Below are 20252 nucleotides of genomic sequence, written 5' to 3'. Positions count from 1 at the left end.
TGTAGCAGCCTATTTTATTATTATTACTCATGTTCAAATTGACTTCCATTGAATTGGTCAACTCGTCATTCAGGAGATGCAGTCAGGTCTCAGCCCCTGCACTACCTCCAGGAATACAAACTTTACCAGTTCCCATTAATCTGTTTTGCATTCTGGCAGACGTTCCCCTGATGACCTTCTGCACTCTCATACACCTCGCGTTTAAAAGTGGATATACTGCACTTTCCTTTTATGCGTGTGCATGTGTGTGTATGTGAGTGAGAGATAGAAGACATTCTTCCTAAAGCTAAGAGGATTAGATAGTAAATAATTACCTGTTGATTTTGACTCTTTTCATCAACCTAAAAGCCTTTAGCTGCCCTGCATAGAGACGCAGAGCTCACGTGGCCCCTAGCCATCGCTTCAATCACAGTATAAAGGCTGTAACTTTAATTACATTTGATTCAAGGGTTTTAAACAGTGGCTTCAACATAAAGGCTGCATTCCTGGGTGTGCGTGTGTGTGTGCGTGTGTGTGTGTGTGTGTGTGTGTGTGTGTGTGTGTGTGTGTGTGTGTGTGTGTGTGCGTGTGTGTGTGTGTGTGTGTGCGTGTGTGTGTGTGTGTGTGTGTGTGTGTGTGAAGGGGAGGGTAGAGAGGGAGGGTCATTATTCACAGAAAGCCCAAATGCACAGATGCTGATGTGGCTGTTAATCATCTGTTGAAGTAGTTTACATTGTATATTTTCCTTGTTCAGTTCAACAGTTAATGTGCTATTGTATTCAGCCTCCACACAGCATTTATTTTCAGTGAAATAAAAAGCTGTCTGGTGCGTTGAACTCTTAAAGTTTTGCTTCATTCCAGTGAGATTAACCGTCGGGTCAAATAGTGACATAAAGCGGTATAACAGGATTTATCTGCCGTTTTCCTAGATGTGGATATAGTCATTGAACTACAGAATCAAAAGAAGGATCATTCCTCCCCTCTATCATTCCTCCCCTGCTCCTCACCTTACAAAGGCCCTTTCTCTCTCTCTCTCTCTCTCTCTCTCTCTCTCTCTCTCTCTCTCTCTCTCTGTCTGTCTGTGTCTCTGTTTTTTCGTCTCTGTCTGTCTGTCTGTCTGTCTGTCTGTCTGTCTGTCTGTCTGTCTGTCTCAGTCTTTGTCTCTCTCTCACTCTTTCTTTACTTCTGTCTCTGACCCTCTCTTTTTCTGTCTTTATTTCTTTCTCTCTCTGTCTTTGTCTCTCTCTCTCTCTCTCTGGGGGTTTATTTAGTACCGTGCCTTAGCAGGAGTGTCTCATGATACCTAAGAAGCTAGTTAGCATTCCTGCTATCACATTTGAAACCCACCTCCACCACCGCTGTTGTAGTAAAGTGGTAGAACTGAAGACTTCAAGTGAAACCAGCTGCCACTCTTTAGCTTTAACGAGCCACTAATCCTCCTTCAGAAGCCAATGAAGCTGTAGCTGGACTTAATGGCCGCTCTTCATAGTGTGCTTCCTTCGGGAATCTCTTTGCACTCCTTGAACTAACGGCTAAAGGACAAACCCCTAAAGGACCTCGAAAGACCTTGTTTATGAGTTCATTTTGAGGCGAAATAACAACAATGAATTCCATACAAGTCACTGGAAATTAAATTATGTATAAATAAACGTAATATATAATGAGTGAACAATGGTACAAGATGAAGATATCAATATTTAAATACATTAATCTTCAATGACATCCACTCTTGATCTCAATGCCTCAGGGGAAATGAAGGAAAACAGTGTGCACCAACACATGCTTCGAGTTCGGTTTAAGTTCCCAGTTTGACCGTCTCTCATTCCAACATACATCCGTCGTACTGGGAAACTCTGCGTGAACCCAGTGAGCGCCTCCTGGTTTCCGTCCTCAAGGCTGAGATGGATTCCCCTTGCATAATGCTGTGTATTTACAGCCACCTTGGCAGCTCAGGCGGGCAGATGGCGGCAGGCAGCTCTTTATTTAGTTGCTGTGTAATCAGGGCCCTTGGCCGCTTGACAGAACGGCGGCGATGACCAAAGCCGCAACAGGCCGTGGCTTCTCTGAAAGACACGGCAAAGCCTTGTCTTATCTTCCACAAAACAGGTTAACCGACAATATCTTGGTTAAATCATGCTCCTTTGAAGGGAGCCATGTCATCAAATGTCTGTTGCATCAGCGTAATCCTAATTGTGAGCAGTAATTCATTAATTTACAGTTGGATTTTCTGCATTTAGAACACTGCTATGGAATATATTAGGTGATTATATTACAGTAAACCAGTGATCTTCTTACACACAAACACACACACACACAAACAACCACATTTACACACACCCTAAAACACACACATCCCGGCCACACACATATGACATATGACCATGATAGACTGTGTGTCAGCTTTCTGTCTGTTAACTATAGAGTGACCAAAAGGTTTGTGCAGAGGACTGCATGTCGGGGTCGGGTACAGTTCAAGATAAAGACCACATGCATTGACTATTATTATTTTTCACCCCCCTCTCTGTGTTCCCTGTGAGGACATGTGGATGGATGCTGCTGGCCAGGGGAATCTTCACAAGCTTTATGATGAGATGGAATATGAGAAGACATACGCCTGTGTGAAACCATACGAGAAAAATCACTGCAGAGCAAACACCTCCTATACAAATTACGTTACATCAATATGTGAGTGCGGGTGAATTACTGAGCGTGTCGTCTGTGTGTATGTGTGGGCCTCCCCTCTCTTGATCGCCCATGTGTCTCGGCCTCGGCGCCTTACGATAACACACGCTGTGTGTGTGAGCCCAGGTTGGTGTTGTCTTTGAGGGTTCTCGTGTGGGGTGACAGAGAGGGTGGGTGGGGGAGGGGGTGGAATGCCTTTAATGGGGAGGAATGGTGTCATGTTTGCCTTTGTCATGAGTGTGGCTCCCCAGCGGCCGGACGGGAGGGACAGTAGAGTCCGACCAAAGCGAAGCCCCTTTGACCCGACCTTTTGCTATTTGCTTTGTTGCTCAATCAACATCCGAGGGTAATGGATAGCAGTGGAAGAGACCTATGGAGCTCTCTCTCTACTTTCTCTCCCAAGACACAATGGACCCCAGCCATGACTCAGATAGAGGCTAATGTTCAGCCGTCTCCATGCTGATTACACCCGCTGATAAGGCCGGACCACCGGGAACTATAGCCACAGAAAGAAAAAAGAAACTTTGAGCAATTTGACAAACTGAAAACCTTTTGGACTGAGGGGAAGCAAGTGAAAGGAGACACCGATTGTAGATAGATGGAAAGATGGCCCTGGAGATACAGAAGGCTGGTGAAGCACCTGGAACCAGTGATGCAGAGCTCCTGGCGTGCACCTCGGAGTCCCCCGCCCCAGGCCTGGGAAACCCTGAGCATGCATCAGGGTGTGCCTGTGGTCTGTGGTCTGCACACCAAATAAATACTTTGATATCAGAATCTGGTTAGAATGGCATTTGAAACTTTATCCATGTCAGCTTGTTTTGAATATGGCCTTTTGGATCCTCCCCGTCGTCTGACTGTACGCATGTGTACGCACGCGGTCGTGCATGTAGTCTCGTCTCGCTCCAGGACATATTCTGTCCCTCCCTTTCTGTTTCTGTCCTTGTTTTGCTTGAATATAAACCATACCATATACTCTCTGGAATAATGTAATTAGAAAAATGGCAAAGAAATACAGAAAGAAAGTATTTAGAAATACTTTTCTGCTCTTCATTTGTTTATGGGACTTATGGAAAAATTTTAAAACACCTTATTCTACTTGCGTCTATCATTTCTATCATGAGTCGACCAGTGAATTGTTTTCTAACAATGCATGAATGGGAGGGAATGGCACTGTGGGGATCCCATGTTTGCTCACGGGGTCATGTCCTGGTGTCAAACCAACAGGCTCTCTGAAGACAGAGCCCCCCTCCTATTGTTGCTCCCACTGACATGAAGAGGGGTTGTGTGTGTGTGTGTGTGTGTGTGTGTGTGTATGTGTGTGTGTGTGTGTCTGGGGGGGAGATGTGCGCGTCTGTGTGTGTGTGTGTGCGTGCGCATGTCAGTGGGTGCACGTGTGTGGATGTGCGACTATGGACGCCTGTGTGTGTGGGGTGTGTGTGTGGCTTCTTTCTCTGTTTCTCTCCTATTCCCCAGCCCCCCCCCCCACCTTTCCACCAATCCTCAGGTTCCTCCTTCCCTTCTCTCTCCCACAAACGCTCAGCTGTACACACTTACTCGCACACACACTCGCTCGCACACTCGCTCACCCACACTCACTCACCCACGCTGAGCTGGGGCCAAAAGGACTATCTGGGAGAGTTACACATTCTACCAGACCTCCACTCCCCAAGCCAGCCACCCGGCTCTGGTGGTGTGCGTCCCATTCAAAGACCCCCAGGGCTGGCCACGTGAGGAGTGTGACGGGGAGAGCAAATGGAAGTGGTTCACCAGCCGCTGCATCGGTTACAACAGTATCATGGATTAGCTGATTTACCCTCTTCACACTCAGGTAACAAACGATAAACTAGCATGGTATGTGCTTTCCAATGGAGCCTGTTGCTGGCTAAACATATGCAGGCAGAACAAATTAGCACATTGAAAAGGGCTGAGATCTCCGGGTTACTTGTCTAGACTACTGTGTACGCTTCACTGGAATGGAATGGACTTTTTGCATTAGAAGAATCAGGTTTGTAGTTCTAATTCAATGTACTTAAAACTAGTTTCAAGCAAACCACAAGGGATCAAACACGATAAGGGGCATTTTAAACATCACCTTCAGTTTTTAACTGAAGTCAGCACGAATAACCAAGCATTTGACTTTGTAGTATACTATCCGCACGTGTGTGTACTCCTGTGTGTGTGTCCTGTGATATTTTCCACACAACCTGCTCCGATGTGAATCTGATACACTGACTTCCTCTGCAGTTCGAAGTATTTATGACACGCAGCCTACTGAGAAGTTTCCAGACTATCATTAGGCACAATATTGAATCTCAACTTGCCCATGCTTGCACACAAACAAACACTGTGTTCTTGCCACCAGAGAGAGGAGAGAACAGTTGACAGAACAGTTGACACACTTTTATGCAGTTAGTAGGCTGCACACATCCAACACCACTATTGCAGACTAGGAAGCTAGCATCCATCCAAAAAAACAACCAAAAGACAGGCACACATATTGAAACACACACACACACACACACACACACACACACACACACCTGGAGACGAACTTGACATATGGTTTAGTCATTCAAAGCCAAACAATGCTCAGGCACTATATTGAATCATTTGTTTTCCGGAACAATACGCTGGGCTGCTTCCTCTGTTCTTGGCAAGAAGCACAGAAACTGCAGTAGTAAATGTACATACTTGTATATGTTTATGGACACTGTGTAAACTGTTGGGTCTTTATTTGCTAATAAGGACAATCCCTATCGTTGGAGGCCAAGTACAGGGTGTGTATAAGAGTGTATAATGTATAAGGAGCCCCTAGCATTGCTGGGTAATTACAGCATAGGGGCTGCCTTTGTTGTCTCCACCTGTTCACAACCATTAGTTAGGGTTACACTCGCTGCACAGCCCGGCCAAGTTTGAAGACTGCCGGTCACAGTCTGAAATACAAGAATACTGCTGCTGGCGATATTCTTGTAATCTCACCCAAACTGGCTTGCTGAATTACAGACTACTATGTAGGCATCTTACTCAGCTTTTTTTTTTTTTTTCTATTTCTATATTTAACTTCTTAAGGGTTTTCTTTTCTTTTTTTTCTCACTGCCAGAAATAACTCGAACTCGGTGACACTTTTAACGTCAGTGCACCGGACGTTGGCAGGAGCCCAGCGTGTAATGTGGGACATGAGTGCATCCTTGTTTCAACTTCCCCGGTGTTGGTTTAAAACCAAGGAGAGGTGGCGGCGGCAGCTGTCATGACCGTCTCACGTCGGTTACCGCCGCGTCACGGTGGAATCTCCTTGACTGTCGAGGTCTCGCTCGGATTGTAGAAGTGAACGTGGTATCCATTGGGACGACGGCGCGAGGCGCCAGACGCTAGCTGGTGGAGCATCAAATAGATAGACACGCGCTTGATAGGGACATGTGGGTGTTTTTAAAGCCACCTCCACCAACCACAGTTTAGCGAATATCGATTGCGTGAAAACTTTTTTGTAAATCGTTTGTGCAATAACTTGTTACCCTAACCCTTTTTACGACTGTGTTGTTAAAGTTGCAGTGAAGGTTGTGTCTACTGATTATAATTGAAAGGGTCAATGTGTGTGCTCGGAAGGGTGAGTGTGACTTCGGTTTCAGACTTGACGTCTTTTTGCCGTGGGCCGGTTGGGCTGGGGCGTTGACTGATATCGACTACATGGGAGCGGTTAGGAGACACAATCCTGCCATATCTTTTTACGATGTAAGGGTTAGGTAATGCAAGGTAAATAAAACCAGCCTTGATTAAATCAGCCACTCGAAACATAAGGGAGACTGGGTCCAAAAGTGGTTACAACTCTAGACATCCTTACTTCTCCACGTCGCTCTGTCTTGGAAAAATGGAATTATACGTCACAAATCCATTTCATTCAATATATGTCATTCACTTAACAGTCCGGCTCCTTGCATTAGGTCACACCTGGATCAAACCAACGGTCGTATCGACGGAGAAAAAAAACACGACTGTGCCTTGTGGATATTAGGAGCCTCCAGTATAAACTCAATAAATCAAGTACATAACTGTGGAAAACCGACAACAGGAAATGGCAGGAGGACAGCAGCACTGCTCTCACACATGTGGTATGCGGTATAATAAGCCTGCTGCACAATAAGTATGATGGTGTCCCAGTGGCTGCTTCGGGAGGAAAGGCAGCAGCAGTAGGCCAGCGCTTGACAAGGTTCTTGGATTAATAACACGCAGTTTGACCCCCGAGGAATTCACAACACGTCCACGTGATAATATAGGGTTCTGCTCGCACAGGAACACAGCGCTTTCAAATAAGAATGAGTCGAGGCTGGTTTTAAATACTCCCACCGTGTGGAATACTTCGCTGGTAATAAACAACGCGCGCGTGTGTATGTGTGCGCGCGCGTGCGTCTGTATGCACAGATTTCGCTATCGTCTTATTGGCTCATTCGTGACTTGTTTCTTCCATACATCAGTCTATGGAGTGGTTGTAAGCGTTGTTTAGTATGTCATCTACCCGGATAGGGTAGAAGAAGGCAGCTTGTGGCTCTCTCGCTCTCTCTCTCTCCATCTCTCACTCTATTCCGCTAGCAGTAGTCCACCGAGGTTGAGTTTAGTGCCGTTGTTTGGTCGTTCATCAGCTGGCTGGGGACACGAGCCACATCCGCTTTAACAGCCGTCGTTCACGAGCCGAGCTTGACGTGAACCCGGGAGGTTCATCGACCTTTTGTCATTTTCATACCGTAAGGCAAACTTCTTTTTTCACTGACATGTGTGACAACATTATATCTGCGTGTGTACCGGTTGTTGCCTGAGGATTTCTGATGTCCCTTTTGTGGCTGGGAGTCTGACGGGATGTTTTAGTGGGATTGTACAGTGAGGATTTATGACCGAAATGCCGCATTCAACAGGGCGAACTGAATGTGCTGTTGTATCCAGCCCGCTGTAGCGGTGTTGTGGATGAGACGTGGGATCACGTCATGCGATCGTGTTCATTGAGAGCCCTAGACAAGTCTGCGACGCCTCTACCACTTGTTTGTTTTCTAAATAACTGTTATCGCATTTGCATTCAAGTCCAATCGTGTATCGCAAGAGCCGGGCACTTGTTACATCGGCTGTGCCCAGTGAAACGGCGTAGTCGATGTGTGTAGTGGATTTGAACTAATTGTGTTGGGGTTGAAGTCAATGTGGGTCATGTGTTATCAAGCAACCTCTTTTTAGTCAATGGATATTGCATTTCTGTTTAGTTATATATTGTGTACATTTTTCTCAATCGAGAAACTAAGAGAGAGACCTCTCAAAAGATTCGCTGGTGCATATGTAGAGCAGTGGTTTGCAGTCGCTTGGAGTGGAGTAAAACAAACGGACACAATTTAGGATGATTGTATAGTTAAGATAATTAGATCAAATAACTTAATAGGGTGGTTATGAAAGTTATGTATGGAAATATTTCTACATTCATTGCTTAATTTATTGATAGTTTTTTCTCGATTTCCTTGACTTATAAATATATGCAAAAGATTGGCGCAGTGATTGCACAAGAACAAACGATCGGGACAAACCCCCATTCTGTAGTTGGTTCTCCTGATCATTTGCAGTAAGATCAAAGGAGATTTACATTAGCAATCCTTGATCAACTATAGACATTAACCACATGCTATTGTGGATTTTTAATAAATTGATCATCAATAATCAATCCACACATTTCTAAACACACTGACCTAATGACACATTGAGAGGCTCTTCAAAACCTAAAATCTTTACCTCTCACTTTTAGTTCCAGTTAAAGACTGTGTCTCCAAGTTGCACAAAGGCTTGTGGATAAGCCAGAGCTGAAATGTGCTTCCCACACCTTCTCTAGTCAATGATTAACGATGGGTTTTAAATCGCAGATAGAGTAAGGCATTCAAGCACTCAAACTTAAAAGGCGTTTTGTGTGGCCCACACACACTCAGCGTTAAAGCAATCAGCCGTTGGCAAACCAACAGTGCGTTTGGTGAGATGCAACCAGAGCATGTGTGTAGGCCGGTCACGTCATCATTCAGTCTGTTGTCACTTGATGAAGTTCCACCCACCCTGTCCCGGAGAAGGGACTTGCCACAGCTGGGAACTTGCCTGCTTGATTATGTCCCTCACACCTTCTTCTTCGCCCCTTAAAACCTAGACAGCATAAGCAGAGTAAATAGTCGCATGAGGCGCCGTTCTTGCAGTGCCACAAATGCGAAGTTTGCGCTGCAAAAGGTCAGAGGTGTGCGATGAATCACTTTATAAACCACATGGTCACAAGGGCTGCGATTACGTCACTTTCGCTTCACGCCAGCTTGTTCTTATTACATGTGATGGGCTTTTTATGTGTTTATGGACCAGATAGAAAGGAGAGCAGGTTGAAGAAGAGAGATGGATTGACATGTAGCATCGGACCACAGGTGGGAATCAACCCGGGGTCGCCTCAAGGAGAACTGTCTACGTGGTTGGCACATTAGCCGGTTGACACACCGAGCCGCCCTGCTCTTTGCTTTCTGAGGAGATTGGTTCTAGAGGTCATCAGGGCCTGTATCTGCCATAGTGACAGAGTGATCACACATGGGAGTGTCCAGAATCCAGACAGATGATGGATCGATCGGCCCACCGGTCTCTGCAGTCCACTGGATCGGCTTGTAGCTTGAGCGATCCATCCATCATACATCTGGGTGGACTGTTCCACGTGTGATTTCACTTACGGGGACATTAGTATGGCTTGAAATGGCTCATCAACATCACAGCTGGTGGTAAAGTAGGGGGTCCTTTAAGTACAGTGGTAGAGGAGTCCACACACCAGAAGGTATCCAAACAATGAGGAGCACAACAGGGAGACTCTTGAAGACAGACAGACTGACAAGAGGGGGGACTGGCAGGCATTCCTCCTGGTGTTGTAAAGTCTGACCCCTGACAGAGGAACTCCAACAAACAGCTGGGCTCTGGTTTCACGAGAAGGCATCGGAGGTTCTGTCCTCTGCAATGCCAGCAGGAGACAATAAAGGGATTAGGAAGGAGAAAGTAGATGAAGGACTTGAAGATGCTAGGGCTTAAGGATGCTTGAACTCTGTTTTGTGTGTAAAGACGTTGCCGGTAGCAACTGATTAATCGGCTGATTTTCTCACTTGGTATTTCTTTGTCAGTTTGACCCAACAGTACTAAGAACCAAGCAGAAAAAAAGTGTGTCTAATGTGAGACAGCCGCTTAGCCGTCAAACCACCATTAATATAGCTTTAAGAAGCTAAACAGAAACCCAGAGATGTATTGAGTTTGGGGCATGCGCCCTGCCCACCCCAAACAGTTAACACCTCGGCGTGTACACACACGGGGGTCAGACAGTTGGTCACTGGGTCGTCTTTGGGGTGGAATCTAATTGAGTGGTCAGCATTTCAAACATGCAGCATATACTCATTGGGTAAACAGTGAAATCTGCTGCCCGTTAATGAGATCTCATCAATCAGACAATAGCCATCAATCTCTTGTCAGGGTTCCACATCAACAGTAAAATGTTGACCTGGTTTCCCATGCTGGGTTAAACGTGCAAAAGCTGGACCCCACAAATACAACCATGCTGTTGGTTGCTGGTTGTCTCTTTCTAGGCTGTGTGTGTGTGTGTGTGTGTGTGTGTGTGTGTGTGTGTGTGTGTGTTGGATCAGTAGACAAACATCTGGCATTTGGCTTCTAAATTAGCAAAGACCACAGCAGTAGCATTGCTTGTCTCTCATTTGTTTCAGAGTAGTTTTCCAACTACAATGTAATGAACAACCCTAAACTACTTGAATTTATAATTTGCATCCACTTTCTGTGGTTCAGATAGAGTTAGTTGCAATATATACCAACTCAGTGCAACAAAATACATCTGTCATCTTGTGTTCACGTCTATAAATAAAGCTTTTACACCCAAAAATTGATCTCATCTTGAGTTGCAATCAATAAATGAAGCCAGAGGAAAGACCCCTGGAGAGTGTGTGATTGTAGGAAGTCGAGAACGCCATGCATAATTCATCCACCCCGCTACATTTTGTACTCAAACTAAACATTTGGTTTTGCTGGAACCAAAGCTTTAATATTAAAAGTAATGTAATGCAGACTCTTTTTTGAAATCCTGCTCCCAAATGAGATCATAAATTATTACAGGAAATAAAAACTTGCTGGCGCCATGGCTGGGGCATATGGGCTTGGACTAGGAGCATGAACTCAAAAAATATATTGCTAATAGAAGAGAATAAAGAGAATAAAAAAATGCAAGTTGTGGCTTTGGCAAGAAGAGGCTCAGCTGTGAGTGTCCAGATCAATAATATATGATGAGTAGTCCAATGTTGTGCTGAACTGTTACAAAGACTTAATACAAGTAGAATCCTGAGCTGGCCACTTGTTGGTGTCAATGAGTGGGTGCAAGGACGCTTTTACTCAATTAAAACGGCCATTTAAAGAAAACGGCTTTAAGAATGTTTTGGCCAGTTACCGCCGAGCAGTTTGTGAACGTTGTACCCTGCTCTGAGCTCGAGTTGTGTTTTTTTTGTGGGATGTCAAAGTGCCTTCTCCTACATCCGCAGCGAGGAGTGTGTGGATGTGTTGGGCCCTGTCTGAGCAGGAGTTTTAGTGACAATTGCTTGCGACAAATTTTTGTATTCCAGGAACCTCCCCCGAAAATGTGGCCATTGGGGGTCTTAAGTGTCAATCAAGGCGCCTCTGACTCCCCGGAGACCCCTTGTGTTTCACCCCCTGGGGCCAGCCCAGGAGAGTCACACGATGGAGACCTTGAGGCTTAACTCTACCTGCTTTTGTACTTGTGTTTGACCAGGAGGAGACAGGGAGCGAATGACCGCTAACCATGAGACCTACCTTCTCATGGCCAACACCCAGAATGACATGGAGGATTGGGTGAAAACCATCCGCAGGGTCATCTGGGCCCCCTTCGGCGGAGGTCAGTATGTCTTACCTGTGTTCATAATGGATGTCCACGCCATATAATACTCATTGTGTAGGTTGTTTGGTGCACTTAACAACAAAGGTACATGAGTTATCCATGAATTACCAGTAGTTAATGCAGTGCTAAGCGTCACTATATAGCTTCAACATAGGGGTTAGCGTAAGTGGGTTATGGTTAACCCTAACCCTGTTCAACAATGTATTGATTAATACCTTAGTTAAAATGAAGACCATAAACTTAGCCATTAAAAAGTAGTAAACTTGAACATCATTAGTAAATGATAACTAGACTTAAGTTATCTTTTTAATTTACAGTTAGTTAATGCCAGGCAGATACTCAACATAACATCAAAAATAGGGATATTGAAATATATAGAAGCATGAAAGATAAATATAAACATATATATAAGTATCATACTATTATATTAATATTTGTATTGTATATTGTCTGTGAGACAGACACATCTATACACACTATATATTTCAGTAGTGTGCAAATAAATAATGTATCCAGACATTAGCATCAATTAGTTCTTTGCTATGCTTTGCTGCTGGGCTCCCCGGGCACCATATTGACTGGCAGAGGTGTGTGTGTGTGTGTGTGTGGAATGGATGAAGATGAGTTAGCCCCTGTTTTATCAGGGCCGGGAGTTTGATTTGTATCTCAGTTGACTGCTCCTCAAAAGGACGAGCCATTTGTCAAAGTTGAGAGCTGGGGCTCCGAGCTGGACTAGTGGGTGGATGCTCTTTGTCGTCCGATCAGGACTCACACACACACACACACACATGCATTCAATGATGCTCGCACGCACAAACTCTCTCACGCTCAGTCCCAATTCCCCATACATAGTCAGAACTCAGTCATTGCTGCGCGCACACACACACAGACAAACAGGAAAACCCTAATTTGCCTCTTCAAACACCCACAGATTCACATCGATGCCACTTGTATATTCACACACACACAGTCACACAAACACAGTTATACACAGTTATACACACACATATACATTGATATACACACACACACATACATTGATATATACACACACACACATACAGTTATACACAGAGAAACTCATTTATACACACACACACAGTTATACACACACCCACACACACACGATATACACACAGCCACACACACAGTTATACACACACACAGTTATACACACACTCACACACACACAGTTATAGACACACACACACACACACACACACACAGTTGTACACACACTCACACACACAGTTATAGACACACACACACAGTTATACACACACACACACACACAGTTATCCACACACACAGTTATCCACACACAGACACACACACAGTTCTACACACATGCACACACAGTGTTATAGACACACACACAAAGCTCCATATTTCAGCCCATTCCGGGAGCAGCCTATTGGCTTGCGTAATCCCCCAGGGCCTTGTCTCCTCCTTCTGGAGACAGACTGACGGGGAGACAGACAGACAGACAGGGAGACAGACAGAGAAAGAGGTCACTCCCCATAGATCACTGTGAGTTTGACAAAGAGGCAACCATCAGCCATCAGGGGTCCCTTCTTGCCGTCAAAGTCGTCGTTGTTTACCGCTCCCGCGATGAGAGAAAACCTCCATTGTCATTCATGGGAGTATAAGTTGGTGCGTTGCGTTCAGAAGGAGGCCACATGTGCAGCTGCGGCCTCTCGGTGTGGATCTTCAGAGACGCTGTGGATGGTAATGTGATGTTCCGTCCACATCCACACACGTCCTGGTGGGATGCCTTTGTATGTGTTGTTTAGAGGCGTGCTTTGAGGTAGAAGCGTTACATAATCGGCGTCATAAATGCAGGTTGTGCACCCCTGTCTAAAAATGTGGTGCATAAACTAGCACAAGCAAAATTGATGTATTCTTTATATTCTAATAAAGTTCATGGAGGGGGATAAAAATACGTTGTTGCTCTTTTGACCGCTTCCAGATTCAGGGGAAAGATAGGTTGAATGTGTGTTTAGCCTGATGTAGATCTGCATATTATAATGGTCCCACTGTGTGCATTAGAGCTTTACAGTCTAGAATGTCGGCTTTACAAAAATTAAGCTTAACACTAACGTTGATCATAGCCTGGTAAGTATGTGTTGTACAATACATGATTTAATTTATAGCATCGGAGTAAAACCTACGTGTGTGTGCGTGTGTGTGTGTGTGTGTGTGTGTGTGTGTGTGTGTGTGTGTGTGTGTGTGTGTGTGTGTGTGTGTGTGTGTGTGTGTGTGTGTGTGTGTGTGTGTGTGTGTGATGCCTCTGTCTGTATCAGGAGGACCGGGGTTCCAGTGTGTGTGCATGTATTGGCCCAGGAAATAGGTGTTAATCCCAGTTTGTATGAGAGACCTGTGCTGATAACCAGGCTGTTACACACACACACACACACACACACACACACACACACACACACACACACACAAAGAGCAGGAGAAAGAGCAGCAGGATGTGGAGGGATTGAGTTCCCCTCAGTCCAGACCAAGGCTTTTGCTAGTCTGCATATTCAGTTCATGCTCTCCTCCATATACAACTCTGTACCACAAGCCTTGCATGGAAGCCAACCTAGGGGTTTGTCACAAACTAAGTGGATCAACTCGCGCTTAAATATATCACCTCACTGCCAGGGGTATTCTGTACACACTAATGGGACAATTACTAATAATAATAAATAATAATATATTTAATTTGTAGAGCACTTTACATTCAGAAATCTCAAAGTGCTACAGAGTTTAAGAGAGAGAAAAAAATTAAATAAAAGGGGTCGTTAAAACATATAATACATAAACAGTAAAAGGGAAATTAGCAAAAGGCTTTTTTAAAAAGATAAGTCTTACATTTAAACACATTAAACATAAACATTTTTACTGTTTGTTGTTTGTGTGTGTTTGTGCATGGACAAGTTTGTGCCTGAACGTGTGTACGTGTATAAGAATAACATCCATTCAAATGTTAGTCAGTGATTCAAATCCATTTATTATTGTATGTGAGTGTAACTGTCGCCTTTCATAATGCCACTATTTCCATTCAACACTGAACTGCTAACTGTGATAACATCGTCACGTGTCTGACGTTCTTGAATGGGGCCATGTGTTCCAGGCATCTTCGGCCAGAAGCTGGATGAGACGGTGCGTTACGAGCGGCGCTATGGCAACAAGCTGGCCCCAATGCTGGTGGAGCAGTGCGTGGACTTCATCCGGCAGCAGGGCCTGCAGGAGGAGGGTCTCTTCAGGCTGCCGGGGCAGGCCAATCTGGTGAAGGAGCTCCAGGACGCCTTTGACTGTGGGGAGAAGCCCTCCTTTGACCGGTAAGGAGAACCTCTCTAGGGACGAGAGAGGTGGAGCAACACGGTCACACTCCTGGTGTGAGCTGAATATTTTTGATAAATTCAAGATGGTTTGAAAGTCGTTTGTTAACATCTCCCCCTCATCAAAACATCTCATCTTATTTAAATATGGTGATTCATAGTTTTGATCAGTAAATACAACTTGAAATCCTTTTTATTTTTACATGATTATAATGCTTTTTCAAAACTCCCAGTGAGTTTTGACTGAGCTATTTGCTTTTTAAATGTACAGTTCGATTGATTTCAACCTGGCTGCACACAATAACTGACCCAGTAATGATATCATACCTTTCACATCAACATGACTTTAGATCAATGACCTTATGTCCTAGGTATCTAACTCCAATTTGGCCAAGCTTTCACAGCATAGTGTGACTTTACTGACTAATTTCACGCTCCACTGGACCTTTTTGGGTGCAACACATTCTTTTTTATAGAGCAGCATGTCGGGTCATTGAGATTCCTGGATTTACCAAGAAGCATTTCACTGGACTGCAGCCGTATCTGGCAGAGAGGAGATTTTGCCTTCAGACTCACAGTAAACTAGAGAGAGTTGGAGGGCCTACCAGAAGCACTAGAGGGCCTACCAGAAGCACTGGAGGGCCTACCAGAAGCACTGGAGGGCCTACCCAAAGCACTATAGGGCCTACCAGCAGCACAAGAGGGCCTCCCATAAGCACTGGAGGGCCTACCAGAAGCACTGGAGGGCCTACCAGCAGCACAAGAGGGCCTACCAGAAGCACTGGAGGGCCTACCAGAAGCACTGGAGGTCCTACCCAAAGCACTATAGGGCCTACCAGCAGCACAAGAGGGCCTACCAGAAGCACTGAAGGGGCCTAACAGAAGCACTGGAGGGCCTACCAGAAGCACTAGAGGCTCTACCAGCAGCACTAGAGGGCCTACCAGAAGCACTAGAGGGCCTACCAGAAGAACTAGAGGGACTAGCAGCAGCACTGGAGGGCCTACCAGAAGCACTGGAGGGACTACCAGAAGCACTAGAGGGCCTACCAGAAGAACTAGAGGGACTACCAGCAGCACTAGAGGGCCTACCAGCAGCACTGGAGGGCCTACCAGAAGCACTAGAGGGCCTACCAGCAGCACTAGAGGGCCTACCAGAAGCACTGAAGGGCCTACCAGAAGCACTAGAGGGCCTACCAGAAGCACTAGAGGGCCTACCAGCATCACTGGAGGGCCTACCAGAAGCACTAGAGGGCCTACCAGAAGCCCTGGAGGGCCTACCAGCAGCACTAGAGGGCCTACCAGAAGCTTAAAGCAGCTAGCATCATAGTGAATAGTGAGCAATAGTGAATCAGAGCCTTAGCAGGATGATGTGCAGCACTTACCAGTTGACATGAAGCTTAAAGAAAAACGTATCTCCCATGCCAAGAAAGATCATTGGTAGGACCAGATGACAAACAGTTGTTAAAACCTGGAATACCAACCAAGAGAGGTGATGCAGTTAGGAGTTAAAAGGCGCCGATCCGAGCATTGGAACCTGTTTATACTAAGCAGAGCCCGGTGAACACCATATATCATCATGACAGCCTCATGACTTATGGAACTGCCCTGCATATGCATGGGAGATATACTATCTGGAGGTTGGGAGGCCGCAGATGGAATATGTGCAAGTAAAGTTGCAGGATCTCGACAGCTCTCATTTGATTTGCATCTCCTCTTTGGATTTGTTATTGTGTTCTTTTTTTCATTTTTACTCTTCTCTAAAAGTGCTGGAGTTGGATAAATAACTTAATGTTTTAAGAACATTCTACTAATAGCTGAAATGTTGTTAGAGAAGTTACATACCGGCGGTGGCGTAGCAAGCCCTTAAAGTAATTGTATTGTCTTAAAAATACAACGCAAAACAAAAATAACACACCAATACAACATGTATTTGAGCATGGTAGCAAGATATACTGACATTTTCTGTGCAAGAAATGACATATCTTGTATCGGTCTCTGCTATTGTATGTACTGTGGTGGATGCCTGGGTGGTCATGGGACGATGAAACTATTTTCCATGGCAGCGTCTGTACCATAGCTGCTGTGATGATGTATAGCATCATCTATAACTCAGCCTGATACACACGCACACACACACACAGTAATGGAATCCTCCTCTTCCTATCTGCGAACCACATCCTCTGCCGAACTCAGCTGCCCCCGCCAACTGTATCAATGGGGGGTGATAAATTAGAGCTGAAATGCATTACTTCAAGGAACTTCTGCCAGTACATCACCTGGCTGTCCTTCTTAGGACAGTGGTACATTCACAGATGTATCCGCCCTGGAAGAACGGAAATACTCCTCCTCCTTCCTCTCCTTTTTGGCTAACTCGAGTTAACTAATCTTCTCCATGTTACAGAGGTAGGGCCAATAAGGACGTCATACACATATTATTTGATGATGCCCATGTTTGCTTGGACAGCTGTCTCTCTTGCATTAGGACACACAATAGCATGTCATGGTTGGTTTTCTCCTGTTTCTGTACAATGTCTCGCCCACACCTGCTCATAGATGTGTCTCGTGAAGCAATATTTCTGTATAACTTTTTCAAACCTATTTTTGCCGTCCTCCCCCCCTCCCTCCCTCCCTCCCTCCCTCCCTCCCTCCCTCCCCCTCCCTCTGTACAGCAACACAGACGTCCATACAGTGGCATCTCTGCTGAAGCTGTACCTCAGAGAGCTCCCTGAGCCGGTGGTCCCCTTCTCCCAATACGATTGCTTCCTGGCCTGCACCAAGCTGCTCAGCAAGGACGACGCCACGGTGAGCACCAGGATCAGTCCTGATCGTGTGTGGGGGGGGTTGAGGGGCGACCCGCTCCCAGCCGAGAGCTACCTGGCTCTGGATCCCGGGTGTGCACATTGACCTTACCTGTCGGACTCCTAGAGCAAGACACCCTCCGCCTGCTTGTTAACAACGTGTATCTCAATTGGCAGTCGCTCTACATAACAGGGGTGCTTAATAAGTAAATAGTGTCAACAGCTAATGGAACAAACTACAAGTTGGTCCATTGTGTTAGGCTGTACCTCCACTGACCCCATTCTGTCAGCTGCTTCACTGATTCATTAGTTCAACTGGAATGGATTGAGTTCAAATGATAGTTCGGGGTCACATTACCCATTAATCATCTTTTTTTAGTTTTGCCTCTGTGCGTTAAAGTATGTTTTAATATGGCCTATTGTGTATGGCTGTGTATAATTTTCATAGGCCCTATCATGTCTATAGGTAGTGCATGGGTGGTATGGTATAAGGATGCACAGTGTATTAAACTATGTGTTTGTGTCTGCAGGGTATTGCGGAATTGAGGAAACTTGTGAAAGCTCTACCTCAAGTCAACTACAATCTCCTCACATACATTTGCAGGTTTGTACAATAAAACCCTTTAATACTGTTTCTAATAGAGATATAGGAGGTTGTTGTTTCATTGTATAACTTTTTCTCATGTTCTCTGATGTTTCTCTCTGTCTTGCAGATTCCTAGATGAAGTCCAATCATACTCAGGAGTGAATAAAATGAGCGTCCAGAATCTAGGCACCGTCTTTGGTCCAAATATCTTAAGACCGAAGGTTGAAGATCCTGTAGCAATCATGGAAGGTGAGGGCACATAGAGGTTGATTTACTAAAGTTACAGACCACCCCTCTCCGTGAGTTAGATGTTCACCTATGATTGTACGTCTATTGATCAACTTTAAGAAATAAAATGCTTTTTTTTTTTTATAATAATTTAATAATTTAAAAAATATGCATTTGTATATATTATTTCCAATAATTCCTGTGTGTCTTGGTGTCGTCAGGTACAGTCCTGGTGCAGCAGCTGATGGCGGTTCTGATCGGGCGCCACGACGCCCTGTTCCCCGACGCGGAGGACGTCTCCACGGCGATGGAGCGCGCCAACAACAACAACAACGAGCTCCCGTCGCACCGGCCGCTGCCCGTCTCCTCGGGCTCGGGCTCCGCAGGCCAGAACGCGGCCAACAACAACGCCACCCAGTTGTCACGACAGTGCACGTGGGAGGCCCCCGACCCCCCCCCGGCCCTGCAGCAGACCCACCCCCAGCACCACGCCATGCACGTGGACAGCAGCTCGCCGCCGCCGCACTCGCTCAGCCCCCGGAACAGCCTGGGGGGCCGCTTCGACCTGACGCGCAGCCCGCCGCTCACGCTCAAGAAGAACCCGGCCTTCAGCAAGGGAAGCGGCATCGTCACCAACGGCTCCTTCAGCTCCACCTCCCCCGGGGCCGAGCCCGGGGCCGAGAAGAGCCCCACCCTCGGAGGAGGAGGAGCGGGAGGAGTGACGGGAGGGGGTAGCCTACCGGGTAGGCGCAACGGCGTCCACAAAGGCTCAGGAACCAAGATGGGCACCAGCGGGGTGACCAACGGGGGCGGAGGGGCGCGGCTGGGCGTGTCCAGCACCGACGTGGTCAACGGGAGCCTGAACGGACGCAACGGCCTCTGGGTGGCCAACGGCCACGTGACGCTGCGGGACAACAGCAAGACGCGGGACGGCGAGCACGGCCACTCGTCCAGCCAGAACCGGCTGTCCACGTACGACAACGTCCAGCTGAACCAGCTGAACCTCCAGCAGCAGCCCCACCACGCGCAGCACCACCATCACCCCCAGCAGCAGCACCACCTACCCCAGCAGACGCCCGGGGACGGCTGCAGCGAGGACAAGCAGAGCGTGGACAGCGCCACCTGGTCCACCTCGTCCTGCGAGATCTCCCTGCCCGACAACTCCACCTCCTGCCGCTCCTCCACCACCACCTGCCCCGAGCAGGACTTCTACGCCGGCCACTACGACGAACCGGACGGGCCGGCGGCGACGGTGGCGGCGGCGGCGGCGATGCGCGAGAGCGAGGGGGCGCCCCCCGGGGGCGGGGGAGGGGAGGCGGAGGGGAGGAACGGCGCCAACGGGAGGGGCCGCAGGGGGACCGGCAGCAGCGACACCAGCGACGGCTACCCGGTCAGCAACGGGACCAGCAGCCACAGCGCGCTGCACAGCCTGGTGGCCGGCCTGAAGCAGGAGATGAACAAGCAGAAGAGCGAGTACGAGGCCCGGATCAAGAGGTGGGGGGGAACACAGTGGAGCCCGACCGAGTCACTGGTCACCTCATGCATCATCTCATGTTCAACCTAATGGATCTGAACTTAGAGACCGGTCCCACAACATGGCTTTATCCTAGGTGTATTTATTTAACTGTAATAATGTTGCTGTCTTGAATAAGAAGAATGTGCCTTCTTAACGTGGTAAAGTTCCCTCCCTTGTAGAGGGCTTAAGGCAC

General features: G+C 46.7%; 1 protein-coding gene across 3 annotated transcripts in view; it reads left to right on the top strand.

Annotated features, from left to right (window-relative positions):
• arhgap24 (Rho GTPase activating protein 24) overlaps positions 1-20252 on the top strand; it is a 55832-nt gene that overhangs the window by 32329 nt on the left and 3251 nt on the right. The window contains exons 1-7 of one of the 3 annotated variants that reach the window (XM_079756125.1): positions 4364-4489; positions 11474-11596; positions 14724-14931; positions 17601-17733; positions 18260-18333; positions 18443-18564; positions 18765-20037. In XM_079756125.1, the coding sequence (XP_079612251.1) occupies positions 4414-4489; positions 11474-11596; positions 14724-14931; positions 17601-17733; positions 18260-18333; positions 18443-18564; positions 18765-20037 (2009 nt within the window). In that variant the 5' untranslated portion in view covers positions 4364-4413. Of the gene's footprint in view, positions 1-4363; positions 4490-11473; positions 11597-14723; positions 14932-17600; positions 17734-18259; positions 18334-18442; positions 18565-18764; positions 20038-20252 lie in introns of those variants that run through there. The other 2 variants (XM_079756124.1, XM_079756123.1) reach the window with 2 other exon arrangements.

This window comes from Pollachius pollachius (genome assembly GCF_949987615.1).
Source record: "Pollachius pollachius genome assembly, chromosome: 18".
In the NCBI taxonomy this organism is placed as follows: Eukaryota; Metazoa; Chordata; class Actinopteri; order Gadiformes; family Gadidae; genus Pollachius; species Pollachius pollachius.
This window is presented reverse-complemented; position numbering and strand designations above follow the sequence as displayed.